The sequence below is a fragment of the Malurus melanocephalus genome, unplaced genomic scaffold (assembly GCF_030028575.1).
Source record: "Malurus melanocephalus ecotype Western Australia unplaced genomic scaffold, MMel_1.1 scaffold_37, whole genome shotgun sequence".
NCBI classification, from domain to species: Eukaryota; Metazoa; Chordata; class Aves; order Passeriformes; family Maluridae; genus Malurus; species Malurus melanocephalus.
Genome location: NW_026623269.1, coordinates 3,029,402 through 3,048,820, shown reverse-complemented (window position 1 = coordinate 3,048,820; position 19,419 = coordinate 3,029,402). Strand labels below are relative to the sequence as shown.

At 36.8% G+C, this 19,419-nt stretch overlaps 1 protein-coding gene across 2 annotated transcripts in view; it reads right to left on the bottom strand.

The window, feature by feature from the left end:
• The window catches only part of OLFM3 (olfactomedin 3), a 47,527-nt gene that overhangs the window by 11,616 nt on the left and 16,492 nt on the right, over positions 1-19,419 (bottom strand). The window contains exon 1 of one of the 2 annotated variants that reach the window (XM_057364295.1): positions 4,068-4,196. The exons of the other annotated variant lie outside the window; for it this stretch is intronic. Within the exon in view, the coding sequence (XP_057220278.1) occupies positions 4,068-4,196 (129 nt within the window). Of the gene's footprint in view, positions 1-4,067; positions 4,197-19,419 lie in introns of those variants that run through there. 2 annotated transcript variants of the gene reach the window in all.

Sequence of the window (19,419 nt, the reverse complement as noted above, 5' to 3'; positions counted from 1 at the left end):
TTCCTAATATTGTACTGAGTGATGAATTTCATAGTACAAATGCTAATGGATATCATTGAAGTAATTTGGGTCTGAACACAGTTGGAATCAGTTGCTATTTATATTATAAAATTGTATTCAGTGCCAGCAGAGAAAGTGATTATTTAAACTGGGAAGCTTTGATATTGATGCTTTCCTGGCAGCTTAGTGCAGAATGAGTTGCAGAGTTCCTCAGCTCTGAAGAGGTGCCAATATCTCTGTCGACTGAGGTAAGAAAAGAGTTTGCTTTTCACAACTTTTCACAACAGTGACTCCTCTGGAGAAGTCACTGAAAATGGCAGTGACCTTCTACTGCAGAGTTAATAGAARAATAAAAATTGTGTTGTCACCACGTTTTGCAAGGAAAAAACAAGGTTTTATAATGTAGGTAATTTGAAGGGTTGAGGAATCTGGGCCTGTTGAGCATTGAGAAGAGAGGCTGAGAGGGGACCCCATCAGGGTCTGTCRGTGTCTGCAGGGAGGGGTCAGAGCATGGACAGGCTCTGCTCAGTGCTGCTGAGCAACAGAAGAGGTAATGGGCAGAAACTGATTCACAGTGAGTTCCATCTGAATTTGAGGATGAACTTCTTTACTGTGAGGGTGACCAAACACTGCAACAGATTGACCAGAGAGGGTGTGGAGTCTCCCTCAACAGAGACACTCCAGAATTGTCTGGACACAATCCTGTGCAATGTGCTCCAGGATCACTTTGAGCAGGGAGTTGAACCAGAGGGTACTGATACCAAAGAGACCACCACTGTGGTCCCTTTCAACCTTAGCCATTCTCTCTTTCAGCTGTAAAAAGACAATTTGCCTTAGGTTTTTACTAGAAAGGCATATCCAGTGTCTAATGCTAAATTATATTGCTTCTATGGCGTTKTCTGCACCTTAACTTTTAGGGCAAAGGGAATGAAGGTTAAGACATGGAGAACAATAAAAAYATAACAAAATTATATCTGCAGAGACAATTTAAATTGGTTTTGAGAAGCTACGAAAATTGCAGGCTTGAACAAATGAAGCCTTTCAAGACTGACAGCCTGAAAAAGTGTAAGCTATATTTACCCCAGAAGTTTCCATGATTGTAGAACTTATGGTCAAACAGTGTGGTCATGCAATTAAGGAATTAAGGTAAGGAAATTATTTTTTTTGTGGAAGTTCAGCAACATGCTCAGGATCCTAGAGCTTGTGATTATAATTCCTTTGGTAATTAATGTAAATTTGTGAAAAAGATATTATTTTTGAGCCTTATGCTCTCTACATTTAGATTGGGGGCAACTGCTTTTACTGGATTTCAGTATGTTTTCTGCAGTGGATAAARTATGAGACACCAGGATCATGCAGTCCATAGTAAAGCAGTATAATCCTGGTYGTGTTATCAAAGGTACTTATATATGCCACTGAGTTTCTAAGTGTCTCTCTAGGCTTTATCCAAGGAAATAAAAAAAAAAAAACACTTTAACGATTAACTTGGAAGGTTTTCTCTTATGGTGTCTAAAATACATCTAATTTTAAAAGRTAACTTCTGTCTGGGAAAGTATTTCTCACAGTAAGAGAGTGTCATGTGCAAGAGCATGGTTATTGACTGCCTGTGAATAAATAAGCTCTCACACAAACCACAATTTAGGCTACAGCTCTATGAATTCTTTRATTCCCTGTATTAGGGGTTTTAGGTTTCCTCCATTAATTAGGACAGGTAATATGAGTCACTGCAGAGAAAAATACGCATGCGTGTAGGTGAATTTTATTTTTCTCTGTAATTGTTTTAGTTTGACATTTAATCCCTAACTCAAGCAGAAATTGCTGTGCAGAGAAAAAGCTAGAAGGCATCAAAACCTTACAGAAGCTACTGCATCAACTTTTCAAATGCAGGSTTACTGCTGACAGGCCTTAGTAAACAAGCAAGAAAAGAAATAACAAGTAGAAAACAACAGCAATAAATTATGCTAGTTCTTAAAAACCTGTGGAAAATAGAGGAGTCCGCATAAAGCCCAGTATTAACCATTGCCATGGCAGGCTGTTGTACTACAGACTTATTCCACTTCTAAAAGATTGATTTTTTCACTTGCACTTTTACATATTCTGATAAAACTGCTACCTCTGTTGTTACCATAGTGATGGGTCAAATGACAGTACCTTACTTAGGATGTTTGCATAAACATAAACAATATTTTCTGGTTTGTGGTATAATTTTAATCCTGGTACCAAAAGAGAGCTCAAAAGAGGAGGCCCTTTGGCTGACCCCACATCCTTGTACAAATCTTCTTCCAGCTGAAGGGAGGAAATTGAGAGGTTTTGGGGTTTTTTTTTACCTTGTACAATATACACAATTTATGAGCTCTGTTTGAGCTAGGAGGGAAATTCTGGAGAAGTGCTCATGCTGCAGAGTTCACTGGAGAAGCTGCCAGGGGGGACTCTTGATGACAGCCAAAAATTAGTCAGTGATGACCCTGGTATTACTGAGCACTTGGGGCATAAAGTCTTTCAAGCAACATCTAAAGTTTAGAGAAAAGCATCAGGTGTTGTGGTGCTTGGTTTTGTGCAAAAAGAACCCTACATAATTGAAATCTTTATTTTTTTTTTTTAATTTGGCAGATGTTGCCAAGCTCAGATAATCAAGTTTTTATGATCATTTTCCCAGCTCTACTGGCACTCCTTCTACCCTTATCAAAACAAAAAATATGAATATGGCTCAACTCAATGAGTGCAAAGAGCAATACTGAAATAATACTTAGAAGTTATTTCTATCATCAGTACTTTGTTTTAGCCAAGGGGAGCATGACAGTTTTGTGCTACTTGGAATCTGAACATACCAGTATRAACACATATATATTTGTGTGTGTCTATAAATATATATATAAGTGTGCATCTTATAGTTACTCAGCTGCAACTTTACACTTGGATGTAAAAGTGATAGGGAACTTATATAGCCACAAGAACTAGCAACATATAYTGTAACTCAGTGAGAAGTTATGTTTAAGGGAAATAAAATAGGGACTTCCCTTGTGTTCTTATCTTGCTCCTCTAAAAGACTAAGGAATTTTTATTACAACAGAATTAATTTTGAAGTAGTAGTATTTACAGTCTAAATACAGAGATTTTCTGCAGTAGTATTTTTCCTGTATGCATATATTCAATTAATTAAATATTGATTAGTAAATACATAATTTTTAGTTACAAATACAAAACTAAGTTCTGAGAATTGTGAACTACCATACAAATAATTACATTGATATTTTACATAACCTACTATTATGTAAACATCTGATTGCAGTTGCACAAAAAGATACATAGACAAGACTGTTTTACTAAGCATTTAGGAAAATGATGTTCTAATTTACTTTATGAATAGCAGCATAGCGTTCCCTCTCATCCAATTAAAGTGTTACCTGACATTTTAGGCTTCTCATGAGGAGTTATTCACAGCGTTCCTGTAGGTTTTCATTTATTGAGGCTGCTCTATATGAGCGTCAAKGATACAAAGTGATAAATGTGTCATTTGCATTATTCCCATTATCAGCCTTTCTAAATTCCTGGTATCCAACCTCCTAGTACCAATTTTATTTTGTTTCTAACAATATTTATTTGTTTAACTGTACTCCGATAAAGAAAAGTAGGAAGGAATCAGACCCTTTGCATATTGCAGTGATTAGTTACTATATAACATTATCCAGTTTTCAAAAAGAAACCTACTGCCAGATTTAATTTTTCTAAATGATGCAATGCATTTTTCTGGAGCAGTAAACATAGGAAGAACAGTCTAGACAAACGAAAAGACATTGCTGTTTTTAGYATTTCAAGCTCAAGATGAAGGCATTTGTTCTTAAATATTTAAGGATACTATTTTGAAATCTTTCCTTTCATAGTAAGACCACAACATGCTCACYAGTGTACAGTTTTATGATGCCCCAAAAGAAGCATGCAGTAAGAGATGACAGGAAGATTAGTAGTTTAAAAAGAGATTTACAAAGAGGCAACAAACTAAAGCTTTTGCTGGCACTTAAATACTAATTCAGCATTAAGATRGCTTGCAACATATAGCAGCTACTTACTAGAGTATCTGAAGTGGTTATTCTGGTGATATTTAGTCCTACCAGAGAAGGAAGAGTTTGGGACATCCAGTTAGAGATCATTGCCATGGTACTAAGAACAGCACCAAGCTTCAGCAGTGGAGGACTCATTGCTGTGGAGCTAACGAGTTTTCATAGTGAGTGATTATCATCCCAGTGCAGGCTGGCAGGGAGAGGCGTGACTGCAGCACACAACATCCACAGCATGAAAGGAGATCAAGCTACCCAGATTTAATCATCCATTAAAAACATTCATATCCTCATTTGCCCTCTGTCTTTCTGCTCTTACTAACAAATACTTACGACTGTCTTATGCTGACCACTAAATAAACAATCCTTTCTGTGCCAATAGTCATTGCAGTTTCCAGTGGGAGATGGTGTGGGTGAATTATCTCTTTATAGGTGCTAGACAGTCAATTAGCCCTTAATTAGTTCAGACCTAGCAGAGCAGTATGTTCCTGTCTGAAATGGAAAAACCTGAGCACAAATAGCACCCCACTCATTACTGTTTTGGCAGAAATATGGTCAAGTCTGTTTGCAAATATGGTACAGTACTTGTCCATGGGGAAGGGGGACAACTGTCAGCCTGCCCATCAAAGCACCAGAAACCTTTCTGGACCTGCCTTGATTTGCTGATCTCTCATAAATTACAAACAATATATCATTTGTTCAGCTTGTTATTAAGGTCTTTGTTGTTCATAAAAGAACACTGAGGCAGTAAAGATTCACATTTTTCAGTGTTCTTGTTAGTTTACAASCTTTTGTACCAAGAGTTATTGCATTACTTCCAGGGTTGGCAGACTCAGTATGTCTTCATTGGTGCTTGGATGGGAACAGAAGATAAATTGGGGATTGCACATTTTGAGACTTCCTTTGGCTCTGCTGKTAAATCTGCTGTTCCCTAGTGCTGTAGAAGGAGCTTCAGGTTCTGTGGCCATTTATCTTATTCATATATTTAGTGACTGTAGGGGGGAAAGAAAAGCAGAAAAAACAGTCTAGAAATCACTGCGCCATAGGGGCAGTTTTACTTTTTAAGAATTATTTGTAAAAGGAGTGCTGAGTGAGGACATCTAATCACAACTATTTAAGAGAAAACTTGCATAAAGTTTTCTGGGAGACAGGCGACTRCATTTCCCCAGGGCAGTTATGGACTTAAGTTTCTGAATTTGCTTGTTTTTTCTTAAGGATTTTTGGCAGTTGTATGAAGGAACTCCATGTGCATCCAAACTGAAAGGATGTATTTTTATAGGTGTGTGTCATCATGAATGTATTTATTAAAGCTACTATGACCCTGCAGTTTTTCAGGTTCTCAGAGCTGGTAGACCAGGCTACACATTTCTCTTCCAATATCCATCCAGAATTATTTCCATAAATCTCTGCAGTTTAAGGAGGACACATGTAAATTTAATTCTTTGAAAAGTACTTGAAAAACCCATTGAGAGCTACAATATAAACTTAAGGAATCTCCCAGCAATAGAAAACAGAAAGAAAATCTGTGTATCCAAGTATTAAATATCTTGTGGCAGTCACACAGTAGAGTGAGCTGTGAAATTTTTCAAATACTCAAAAACCTAATTCACTGAAGAGATATTTGAATACAGGGAAAGAATATGAGTTTGCTTATGTAAAGCTACTCCAAAGTAAAATAAGCTCTTAGCTAGTTTCTCTGTATATATAAATATTGCAGTATAAGAACGAAATATGAAAACAATAATTAAATACTAAACATATTTTMGTTTTATTTACCTGTAGGATACTGAATGCACACATTGGTTTGCTTGCTTTTTGACTTATTTCACATACTTTGTCCAAAAATCCTGGAACAAACTAACACACAAGGGCTGTTTTTTCCAGAGAACAAGAACTGCTTTTGAAATATTAACGGATAGCTGCCGATGCTGATGTCTGAACAAGAAAACATGATTTTTTTTTCTTCTTTACAAGGGAAGTACCCCAGTAAAAAAAAGCTGCACTGGATCAGTCTCCTCGATCCATTTAACTCCTTTGTGTATAATGGTCAGCTGCAGGTGCATAAAAGAGGAGTGTAAGAAGAGTGCAGATGCACAGTAATAMTTTCCTTGGGGTAAACTCCCAGCAAACTGTGATATTTACTGGGCCAGAAGGTGCAACTTTGTGTTCATGACGCTTTCTTCTGAATTTAGCAAGTAATTTTTAAAGTCATCTGTGCTTTCAGCATGCACAATATTCACCTGCATGGAGCTCCACAATTTAATGTCTTTTGTGAAAAACAMAGTTGCCAGAAGTTGTGCATAGATTGCAAATTTGAGAAATGCTATGTAACCACCGCTGGTTCACTCAGAGTATTTTCTGTATTTTGGGAGATAAAGTACCCACAAGCTTGGATTGCCTGATGGTGGTCATTATGTACATTTCTCTGTAGACAGAGACCCTGTGGCCAAACATCCTTGAGTGGTGATTTTGAGACTGAGAGGTGAGTCAGGCTATTAGCTCAGCCTGATGAAGGGCTTAGGAGGTGGAGACATTTGAGCCTTTCCAAGAGTCAGTGTTTCTGTGGAGAGATGCTCAAAGCTGTCCCCTGGATGGAWGTGCATATTGAACTGCCCGGAACAACAAGACTAAGGCTTTTTGCTGAACTCTCACACTTCATTGGCAATTTCTCAATTTCTCAAGGACTTCCACTGATTACTTTGAATATGGATAAGGTGATGTAATTATCAGATTAGTAATTATTGCTGATTTTCCTGCATCCAGAGTGTTGTCACCTCCTGGAAACAACACTCTTTGTTGGGTTATTATGATTATTCCTAATGGATGACATGCTGCTTGGTTCTTGTGACAGAATATTTACTTTCTGTCACTTATTTTCTTCCACTTGGTTTAACTGCTCAAGAGAAAGCTTGCTGCCATGTAATTCACAGTACTGCTGCTGGATACATCTTTAAAGAAGTAAGCAGGAGATGATCCTCTAGCCCTCTTAGCTGATTATAAAATTAAACATTACCAGAATGCTGGCATCCCCATGGTGCTGAAGTCAGATCTGCTGTAAAATTATGATTAACTGCTATGTTTCTGTTTTCTGAACAAAAGCTAGAATGCAACAGCAACTCTAAAATCTTAACAATGTTCTTTATTACCCTAAATTTCTGCTGGTAGGTTAACTTCTTCTTTTCATTGTTAATTTCTTCTGAAGTCAGTAAAAGCTGAAGCATCAATACAGAATAACTTCCAATGTTGTATTTTGATCTTACAGAAAAGTCTGCCAGTCTGTAGCAATTTCAATGTTGTTAATGTATGCCAATAATATTCCTGTAATATTCCTGTCCTGTAATATTCATTTTACATATTACAAATTATTAGGGTTATTAAAGATTTTATTTAAGGCCCTTATTTAATAAGAACTTTGAAGGCTCTTCTAGTCTMTAATATTTACTTTCACTTTGAGATCCTGTTTCATGTTGATAGGGATTAGGTCTACTGAAAATGAGAATATGTTCCAACATTATCTTATTACAACTGAGGTAAGAGGATCTCTGTACTGTAAAGAGTAATTAACATCAGTATTAGGAATGGCAACAAAACAAATGTCCTGAGTCAGCAGCAATGTGAAAATACACCCAGCCACCCGCCCCAGAAACTGTCTAACTATCTCCTGGCCAGAGGAAAATACTGATTGTAAGAAAGAGGAAACGGTGAAGTTCAACAGCAGTCACTTAACACTGATGTCAGTTTATTTAATATATGTAAAAARACAATGCTACTTCAAATAATTCTTACAATTCAGAATTGTTTTCATGGCTAAATGCTATAATGTAAATACCTGAAACCTTGCCTTTTATCGAAGTGGAAGTGACTGCATACTCATGGCTCAGCTGGCTTAACTAGATTCTTCTGAAGCAGAGCAAAATCAATTCTCAGTAATTTTGTACTTCAACAGGTTAGGTTTCGAAAGTGAGATCAAGAAGTCACAGCTTCTCTCAGTGATGTTCTACAGTGTATATAGTTCTTTTTGTTCATGTGATACTTTCTTGTACTCAGCACATTGATTTAAAAAATACCAGTCCATTAGTCATGTTCCTGAGCATTATTATTTATTCACATTAGGTTAATGCATGTACAAAGCAGAGTTCCCAGAAGTGGAATGGCAATTATAATTCAGAGAGCTGCAAATGGACTGAGAAAGAACATATTTGTGCTATCAGTTCAATTGCAGTGCTCCAAATTTAGAGAACTGAGCCTTCTTCATCTTACTCTATGTTTTTGTACAGCAGCAACCTGCAGCACTATTTGTGAGTAGCCAGGTTATTTGTAAGGGCAGATTGAGAGGTGTGTGCCCTTCTASAAAATATCTTTTCACAGCTCATCAKTGCACATACAGTGACATTCTGCAGTCAGGTGACTCCACTTAGAGAAGTACTGAGCAAGGAATTTTTAGTCTGTTGTCCAATAATGCTTCTATATCAATGCTCTTGAGGTGGCCTTTTTTTCTGAAGTGGTCTCAGTTATCTGCTTGTTCATTTTTCAGGCTTCAGGGAGCTTCTTGTGAATGAAGATATTAGAGAATATTTTCATGTTTTTTTCACACCTATTCTCTTACGTTCTGTGTTAGTAAATCCCAAGAGTACAGAATAACCAAGTACTGTCTCTACAGAAGAATTAGTTCATTATGAGAATTGACTGAAACAAAAAGCAGGATGGGCAGTCTGCTTTAGGAAAGCCTGCAGTTAATTGAAACAGCTGAGAAAAACAAAGGGGTGGGGAAGGACTAAGTGAAAGGGAAAGAAAAGCTTTTTCTGTTGATTTCCTGCCATTTTAATTTTCAATAACATTTCTATCAGGTACTCAATAAAACCTCATATGCTTTTCCCTCAAATGTATGATACGATGATGGATCTAATGGAAAAAGAGCATATTTTCTAAAATATAAGGAGATATCTATTTAGAAGATAATGACTAAAGATTTTGCCGACTGTCTTTTTTCCTTTAACAAAGGCTGGAAATCTACATGTTTTTAGGGGACTCTGGGATCACTTGTCTTGCTCTGAGCATCCACAGAATGGCAGGGTGAAATGCTGGATAATTCTGGATCTGGAATTGCTTGCGGTTTTGCTTTCCTTTGAAAMCTGTATGGATTGGATATGAGAATTTATACAGAATTCCTCCTGGAGTAATTCTCATGCTTAATGTATAATTTTGGTTTTCCACCCTCAAAACACATATTATTCTGTCAGGGATGGGTGTGGTAGGTGAGCTGGTTTTCGCTGACAGTAAATATGAAGAAGTTGAAGGAGCTGAAACTGAAATTCCCTGTAAAGTTAGATCAYAGTTAATCCTGGAGAGAGCTTGAGCCATGAAAATCAGTAAATTCTTTAGTAATTTAATAAAATAAGTGGTTTCAGCTGGCTCTGACWGCAACTAGATGTTAGAAAACACAGACCTAAGCTACTTAGAGCCAAAGGCCATTTAGACYTTGTGAGAAAGGCCAGTATAACTGGCCCTTCCTCTGGTTAGTGCAAGCTTACAGCTTTGCAGTCAGCACTTACAGACTTCTAAACTGGAGCTTGCCTGTGGACTGCTATGTTTAAGAGATACAGGTATATTTGTTCAGTGCCTTTTTAAAGTCTCCGTGAATCCTTGCAAGTGAGAAAAAGAGAAATGAAGAAAGTGGAAAGAGTTTGCAAAATAAAATTCCCTTTCAAATGGGAACTTTGTCTTTGAGAAAAGACAAATGCACTTATAAATACGACAGGGTTGAAGTATGGGGCTGAAYATGGGCCCATAGMAAACTGTWGTGTTTGTTGGTACCACAGCCTAAWTACTTTTTCCTTTTATGCCTTGGCATGATTCATAGTTAGTTGGCTTGGACAGGGATGCAGCATTTCACRGGGAAAAGAGTAATTTTGCTGCATGGTGAAAGGAGCTGTGCCTTGGAGCCCAGAAATCAGCTCATCTCCTTTTTATTTAGTAACATGGCTGTCTTTGCATTTGGCCAACTGCTGTCTTTAAAACTGAGAGCAAAGGAACCATCTTTGTTTTCATGTTTGATTTCTGCTGCATTAAGACGAGCAGGTCTTTGCCTGTTCTTTGTAATTTACAGCTTTGCATTACAGAAACACTTTATTCTCCTGTATTTCCCAGAGCAGATAATAGTCAAGACTGACTAATGAAAAAGTAAGGTGGGGAGGGTTATCCTGCTGACTTGCCCTTCATCCCACCATGTTTCCATACACACTTTTGGCAAGTCTCTTAAACTGTCACATCATGCTGATAATCTTTTCTAACATATCCCTGTCATATTCTCTCTAGGGCTGAAATAGGGAAAAATTCTTCAGAAGTCTAAACTTGAGCTCACTCCCAGTGGTCTGGCACCCCACAGGCTACAGTATATGTAGACACTAACTAAAAGTTTATAGGTTTAACAGCATGGCACTGATAATGACATTAAAAGGCTGTAGCATCTTCCTGTTAGGATTTTCTATTTTTTCAACAATGGTGGCATTAACAACATTTCCCCCTGAGACACAAAGATCCTTTTCTGTAGGCAGAAAGACCAAGAAAAAAAAAATTACATTTCTGTTCAGAGCACCATACGCTTCCTGCAAAATCTTCAAATAACGAGATTTTGTGAATGTATCTCATTGCAAGCAAATGCATTCTTAATGTATACTGCTTCTTGAGACCACCCTGGAAGGACTAGTTTATTTTTAAACAGGGATGAAAGCTTACAAGTAGTATAAGTGAATATTGAGAAAATTCTGTRGGCAATCCTGCCTGCAAGACAGAAGGGTTAATCTGAATGCCATGCACAGTAGTTAGCCATGTTCTGTCTAGCAAAATCTTCCTGCAGTTTCAGCTGGACTCTTAATCTGTTCTAAATGCTGTGTAGTGCTTTGAATACAATGAGCCAGGTGCTGGGTTTCACCTCAGTAAAACAGGCTGCATTTCAGTAGCGGTAAAACAATGTATTTATATGCCACAGAGCATGAGCCCAGATCACAGATGATGTAAAATACTTTTATGTTTAAATAAGGGTATAGAAAGCAAACACTTGCTATTTTCTAAGGCTGTAACAATCCTGAAAGTTTCTGAATTGAATAATGCCGAGAACAACTGGAGATATTTATTTGTGGAAAGAATCAAAATTGTATTACTTGAAKAAAAAGAATAGAGAGTATCCCAGAAACCTTACTGAAGTTATGACGTAATATTTCCTAGCTGCCTTTTTAATTTCCTATTTATGTTTTACAGAACAGAAGTTTTGAAACATATTTAAGGGATTCAACAGCTCATTTTTATTCTTTTTATCCCTTTATCCCTTTTATCCTATTTTGTTTCTTTTTTTACTGAAGTCATTTACACTGATGTGGATGGGTTGAGTTAGGTCCACCCTTGTACAGAATGGGTGCTGCCCTCCATAGGGCTGCTGAGGACCAGAAATGCTATAGCAACTGCAGCTTCTCATGGATGAGGCATTTGAGTGTCAAACTGGAAGGTCCAAAGTTCTATTCCCAGCCCCCTATAAGCAAAAAAGAGAAATGTATTAAATTGTGCTGTTGTCTGAAGATAGAACCATGAGAAATGCACTTCTGAAATGCACAGCAACAAACAACCCCAAATACAAAATGTCCCAGATCTTTTGAAGACTGGTGCTCTTGTCTCTCAGGCAGTAACAGTGGTTTGYTTAAATAAATAAAAAATAAATAAAATACGGTTTAATCTTGGCTACTGTTCTCCTGAAATGACAAAATGCCAATTTTCCAAGTTTTGATATGGATGATTGAGATTTTTACATATGGGTGAGAATCAAGATTGTAAAAGCTACTCTGAAACATGAAAAGTTTACAATTACTTTGTAAAACTCATGGGAAAAAGGAAAAGAAAGCTTCAGGAAGGAAGAGATGGGGAAAAAATGGCTCTGAAAAAACTGAGACATAATTRATGGTGAGCTGTTAGGAGCCTCTTTGCTCCTAACTTGTAACTTGAATATACCAAAAGAAAGATGCCTAAAAGGCAATCCAAAGCACTTTTTGTGTATAAATTTAGCATTCATGCATGGGCATAATGGCAGGCATGGTAGTGTGCCCATCCTCAGCCTGGCCATTCTGTCACCTCGGGCACACTGCCTGCCATGTGAAGGTTGAGATCCATCCTTGAGAATTAACAGAATCCTAAACTGGTTAATATTCTTACTATTGGATGTTAATATTCTTACTATTGGATGTCTCTTTTTAGGGAAAAATAAGGCTACTGTACTTCATACAGCTCATGGTATTCTAGGATTCCAGACTCAGCAAATGCGCTGGATAACCAGATATCTACATTGCTTTGAAAGAATTTATTTTAATTCTGACTTCTCTTCCTTCATTTCTACCAGGGGTTTGACTCAGGTGTTATTGCCATACCACCCTGTAGACTTTTAGTATCAGCATAATGCTCATAAAAATCCKTAAGGACAGGAGTTAGTAACTATTAGGAGAGGCCACATTCTGTTGATTACAAGTGTGTACATTGAAAGTTCTTGTAAAACACAGAAAATTGTGTGCCACTGTAAACACTGACATATATGTAGGTATTTTTTCAAACTTGTAGAAAATGAAAGCTAGAGACATAATCTAAACAACTGTGTTCATAATATAAGTAGGTAGCTTGCACGGTGATATTTAAAGGTTAATAATTGCAACTTGTGATTCTTCATCCTGTCACACTATCCTTTCCCCCCTCTCTCTTGCATCCCTAAAAGGGGCATTGAATCCTGTTCTCTGAGTTAGGAAGTTGTGGGTGGTTTTTCTGCTATTACAGTCCATGATTGCAGCAGTTGTGGAGTAGGTAGGAAATGGCTGGGCTTTGTGTTGCTTTGCAGTCCTACAGGGCACTGTCTGATACTCCAGGCTGTGACAGTGGAAGAGAACAAAGCTGTTACAGCATTGTAAGCAGTTCTGACATTAAACTGATCAATTACTTATCCCACAAAAAAAAAAAAAAATCACATTTCATCTTCCAAATGCTAAGTATTCTAAAAAAACAACAACAAAAAAAAAACCCAGTGCATATCATGTCACATTACAGTCATTCTTTTAGTTGCATTCTATGACCAAAGSAAACAAGGTCATTCTCAATTTAGGGCATGACTGGAATTTTGCAGTTTTGTGGGATTTAGTGAGCTGACAAAAGCAGAGTATAAATGATGAAGGCTCAGGCRATACCCCATCAAAAGCCTTCTGTTTACTGACACTCTCCATAACCTATATTTTTAAATGTCTCTTCAGCACTTTAATACTATTCTTTTATCATSTCCAGCAATTAATCCCTGTGTGCAGTCATAATCCTTTGTTTACAGTATTGAAATTGCAACACCACTATTATCTCACAGGAGAAAAATATGAAATGTGTGAGGAGTGAGCATCAATGAATAGCTCAGAAGCAATGATTTCATTTACAGAGAAAAAGGTTTCTGTCCACAAGAAGTTCAATTCAGACCTTCTTTCTAGCTTTAATGAGGGGAAATTCACCAATTAAGAATCACAAAGTCAGTGAGTCTTTAAAGGACTGCTTAGCAATGTGACTATGAGAATAAAATTCATGGGCAATGCTGGTGAAGTTTTACATAAGCTTTTAGATCTAATTAACAAAAAAGGGCCAAGATTTTGATTAAAGAAGGCATTTACATAACCTTCAAGATTTGATATTAATTTTACAGGGAGATTTAACTAACTGATTAGCAAATGACAGAGAAATTTAATAAAATATTTCTACTAAATCTTGTAATTAGTTTCTGCAGCTTACCTAGCAGTGCTACAGAAAGTGGAAGAACTATTTGCACAAGCGCAAAAAATAACTGCACATACAACTTGTGCTGGAAATCCTGAAAGTATTTTCAATCCAAAAATACAATTTTAAAAACATGCACAAGCTCATATCAAGAATCACAAAACAAGAAATTTCAGTCAAAGCTACTGTACAGTTCAGATGATAGACTTCTTATCTGTATTTTACAGCCCTCTGTCCTGACCAAGCAAAAAAATTCTGAGTTTTTGTCTTGCGTTAGTGTATTCCTAGCCAAGATTCACATCTCCTGCTTCTAAAAACCACTGAGACATTAAACAATAACAATAAAAACTRCTAACATGAAACTGGAAAAAAAAATCTTAGCCAATTTGTCAAAGTGCTGGTGGTGTTAAGGCAATTAAAGAGCAATAAAAAAGCACTAAGGCCCATAATGGTTAGCTTTGAAAATCCATTTTGAATTTATAACTACAATAAGATGATTTAAAATCTATATAAAAAGAGATGGTTTGACAGAAATAGGAAGATGCTGAAGATAATATTGTGGGACTGAAAAGAGGGAAACTGAAGAAACTGCATTTCACACATACTTCTATTTTATAGACTTTTTTCTTTTGATGAACTAACAATTAATTGCTTATTTGTTTCCTTATGAACACAACAGTGTCAATCTGTCACAAATAAGGAGAAAAGTGATTCCAGATGGAATCCACCTTAGCCAGTGCTTAGGGAAAATATTTGTCTTCTTTGGGGCCAGATGGAATGCCATAGGGCTGTTTGCAAGAATTAGTTTGGTTTTGTTTGTTTTTTTTTTAAATGTAGCATATAGTGAAGAAAAATAAGTTGAAAATACATTCTCTAGTGTGAAAATATGGCTGCTGCAGGGAAACACCTCCTGTCTGTGTTCCTATGTCTTGTAAGCTCTCTTGTGGTCAAGGGAGAAGGAAGGCAGGTACATTAATGAAGGATTTTGGCAGGGGACCATCAGGAATAACAGGAAAACTTGCCTAATGAACAGGCAGTTACAGACAATTTAAAAGTCACTGGCTTTTTCAATAGAAATAAACTCCAAGAAACGAAGCATTAGTTTGTTACAGCTTCTCATCTACTTCAGACTGTTTAGGAAACAGACTCCTGCAGATCTTATATCTGATGCAAAGGATGACAACTTGAGCCTGAAGACTATTAGCAATACTTCCCTAAATTACCTCTGTTGGGACCTCTTTTTGTTTTACTACCACACACACATTTTACAGATAATACAAGTCATTTCCTGAAGGGCACTTCAACAAAACCCAATTTGAATTTATACTACATTWTCCTGGAATGATTTAAGGGGAGTTYTAAAATAAAATGCTAAGTTTTAGCTCTGGCRTAACTTAATTAAATGACAGCCACTTTGGAAACAGTTTTTGCTCTCATTATAGTCAAATAATCGAAATCATTTAAAGGCCAAGCATGCCTTGCATGATTTACACAAGAGATACATCAAATCATTTCGGTTTGGACAGATTACTTTTGCTCACGTTGTTAAGCTCTGCTCTGGACTTCGAGATTTTTTGATATATTTTCAATGTACCAAGGATACYGATGAGTAAGTTCATGAGTTAAAGGGAAACTCAGTAGATGAAGTTCGTGACATGCCCATTTTTCATCCATAGTATGAATTAAAAATGTTCTGGTGAATTAAAAATATTATCACTGGAGTTTTCATTATATGACTTTGATGTAAAAAAATGTTTTCATTAAAAGATTCCTTTTAATCAGTTATTAATAGGTGAAAGAGACAAGTCCTTAGGTTGCAAATGACTTTTTGGTTCTCAGAAACTTGTCAATCAAGTAATTTCACATAAATTCAATGGCTTGTTAGTAACAAGATTGGATATATATGGCTAAGAAACAGATTTTTATTTTAAAGAATTTAGAATAAATATCATTTTATGCACTTAACTTCTTTTGAAAAATTGATAAAGACCTGAAATACATTTATTTWGTTGTTTGGCAAGTTACTTATGCCCATAGCCTGTAGGAATGGTCCAGTGCCTGGAAAGCAGGCTATAAAAACACAGCTAAATGAAGACATTCAAGCAATCTTGTTTTATCCTGAATTCTACCCTCATGTTTTGCTGCTGGCAGTCTTTCCATGTTTGTTTATTGTTAAGTTACATGTCTGAACTGTACCGAAGCAGTTTGCAGCTCTTGTGTGCTTTCAMTTCTTCAGAACTCCTGGTTATTGTTTCCTAAGCCACATAAAGTGCTGATTTTCTCCCTTAGCAAACCATCTTCTCTATCTGTTGGCTCGAGAAATGATATAACTTCCAAAATACTTTACMTGGTTCATATACATCTATGAACCTGGAACACTCCTTTAATGTGTATTAGTTTTCCATGCTACAGTTTGCTTCCTGGGGTTAGAACAGTTGAGTTCAGATGAGATTCACAGATATGGATCTCTTTTCAGAAGAACTGTATAATCTGGCTTCAGATTTTCCACCTTTCTTTGCAGGGTCAAAAACTCTCCTAGGAGCTGCAGCTTGAGGGTACCTGGATTAWGTAACTGAAGTATCAGACTGTAGACTTAGCTTTGCTATTTCTTTCTWGTCATATAAGCCTTCCTAGTATGGACTTTCCTCGTTGCTCCTTGAGGGTATRATGAATTACCTATAAATAAATTTCAAAATGTGCACTATGTGTAGACCAGATAGCAAAACACAATTTAGTATCTCAATCAGTTCTCCTTGATGACTTTTATTTCTGCTATGAATTCCAGATGTACAGGAAATGTCACAGCTATAAATCCCTTGAGCTGATAAGCTATCTCAGAGATAGAATATATTRGATTTGTAAATATTTCTTTCAAAATGTAACAAGACCAGGTAAYGCACCAGAGCAAGGAGGTGGAGTGGAGGAGATAAAAACCCCTGGTTTATGAGGCAGATGAGACACTTCAGCTTTTACCTCAGTAGCATTGTGCTCTAGAGATAAAGCTGGAAAGCCAAGGTTGAATGTATAATACAAATACTATCTGGATACAAATGTCATTTATTGTTTTTTTTTCTCTTTTTGCACTTCAGTTCTTGCAGGAGTTAGTGTTTAATTCAGAAGATATTGTTTCTGCATGGCTGTAAATTTATGTTGTCCTGGACTTGGCAAGGATACCAGAATCTAATTAAACYAGAATAGGAATGAAGGCTGGGGATCAGTAGGTGCAAGAGATTCACMAAAAAGAAAGGTAAAATCTCTTGCTTTGACTCAAAAGTGAGGTATTGGAAGTCAGATACATTAAGCAGGGAGCAAATGAAGTCTCTAGTGCAGCTTGCTTGGCAGTCAAAAGAATGTTATTATAATAGCTTTTTAGTGGAGTGGAAATATCCAATTTCCCCAAAGACCAATCTGGCTTAGCAGTGCAGACTTTCTGACTTCATATTCTAATGCTTACTTCACAAGATGCCTCATTTCTYCTTATGTAATGAATTGGAAACAACATTGTTTCAGAGCACAAAGTGTAAGTGCTGCTCCATTAGATAAAAGAATTCTCAAGGAATTTTCCAAATAATAAAAAAAGAGAAAACTGGCCCTACAGTTTGCATGTGAAAAATCTCAAATTTTAAATACTAGATGCCTGTAGAGAAGATAATAAAACATATTATTTATCTCTAAGGCAATGTGAGGAAAATAGTGTGGCTGGTATGATGACAGGGACCCTTTAAAAATGCAATAGAAACTGAAACGGCTGACAGCTGGAATATCAGTATCTTGGAAAAGAAAAGCAACCCTCAACAGGAATGTGCTTTATCAGATGTTGAAAGACAGATTATAATTCCAAATTACTTAAAGCTATTACTTACGCCAAAGGCATGTGAGCTGCAGTGCAGCTGTAACGTAGTGCACTGCTTTATGCATTMTGAATGTAACCATTAGGATAAAAGCCTTCCAGCACTCGAGACAGTTACATTGCTGCACAAAGTCAGCCTTCAGTAATTATCAAGAATCTAAGGCAATTCACAGTCTGTATTCATATTGTAATTTAGACCTTCTGGGTTGGCAAACAGTTGTCTGCAATCTATTGTAAGAGAGGAAAAAAGAAAAAAATACCTCACATGTTAATATAAGACTAAAGAATAAAGCAGAGCAGAAGCATAAAATAACAGATTAAAACAGGAAGAAATGTATGAATAAGAGAGTAACATGAGATTTGATGGATAATTCAGTTTCTCTCAGATTAGGGACAGTCAAGAAACAAGAGAGGCTGTGGGTGTTTATGTTGGCAACCATCAGTCTGGAACATTATTATGGAAAACTGCAATATTCTTTATTTCTTATTCTATGTGACCCTTTCTTAAGGCTTTTCCTCAATCTCTTATGGTGTTCCTACAGGGTAATACACCAAAACTCTGCCAAAGAAAACTACTGCAGCTGAAAACTGAGCTTGCTCACAGAGAGCACGGGATAGCAGTGTAAGAGTGAASGCTGACATAAATCAAGGAACAGGAGCTCTCTGGTTTGTGTTAGGCTGCTTTGGGACTCTCCAGCTGTCCAGCACTGGCTGAGAAAGGATCTCTGAACATGAAGAACTCTTTGGATGACGTGACTCTCTTGCTCACTGCCTTCCTGGCTTYGGGAGACACTTGCTGGCATCACAGGCTGCACTCAGCTCTGGGTTATGSTGTGATAAGCAGGGACTCCTGGCAACTCCAAGGCTGCTGTAGCAGGTGATTTATGACCGTGTCAGTCCTTCTCGGGTGTTTGTACTGGATACATGTCAGTGGCTCCTGAAAGGCAAACCTGTAATCTTTAGGAAAATGCAGAAATGCCACTCTCTAGTACTGAGATACAAATTTAAGGGAAAAGAACTGGTGTGTTATTGTTTCTCCCAAGTTTCTTATCAGTAGTAAAGGAGTGTGCACATATCACTAAAAATGTGTACAGTGGTGCTTTTTGATGGTTTTTACTCCATGCATGGAAGAATCACACTACCTTAGACTGATGTAGTTTTATTGAAACACAAAGCAGTGAAAATATGAATAAAAATTTGTATGACCCAGTGAAACATCTTTTGTTCTAATAAACAACTGGAGAGAATTTTCTGTACAAATTGATAATTTAATCCCTGAAATTGAGAGAAAACCTCATATTTCACCTTATGGAACCTTACTGATTGTTATTTCAGTACTCATTTTTGCCTACTCATGACATAGATTCATGGTTATCCTGTAATTAAAGGAAAATGCATAAGGCTGTGAACATTGGCTCTGCCTCTGCTCTTGAAGTAAAATATAAATTACTGGTTATCCTTTGAAAAGAACATTTARATTTGAGGAACCTGTAGTGCAATTTTTAAAGAGTTTTATAAGATAGACTATGAATTTATAGAAACTTATTTATACTTTCCATCAGTTAGTACATTGCAACTTTCAATGTTGCATGACCAAATATCATTGACTTCACAGATATCTCTGTTTTAATGCGTTTCCAAAATAGGGGCACTTTCCTGTCAAGTGCATCCTGGCCTGTACTAAAGAGAAGAGCACTTCCAGAGGACAGCAACATCCCCACTTTCTGAACCCACATC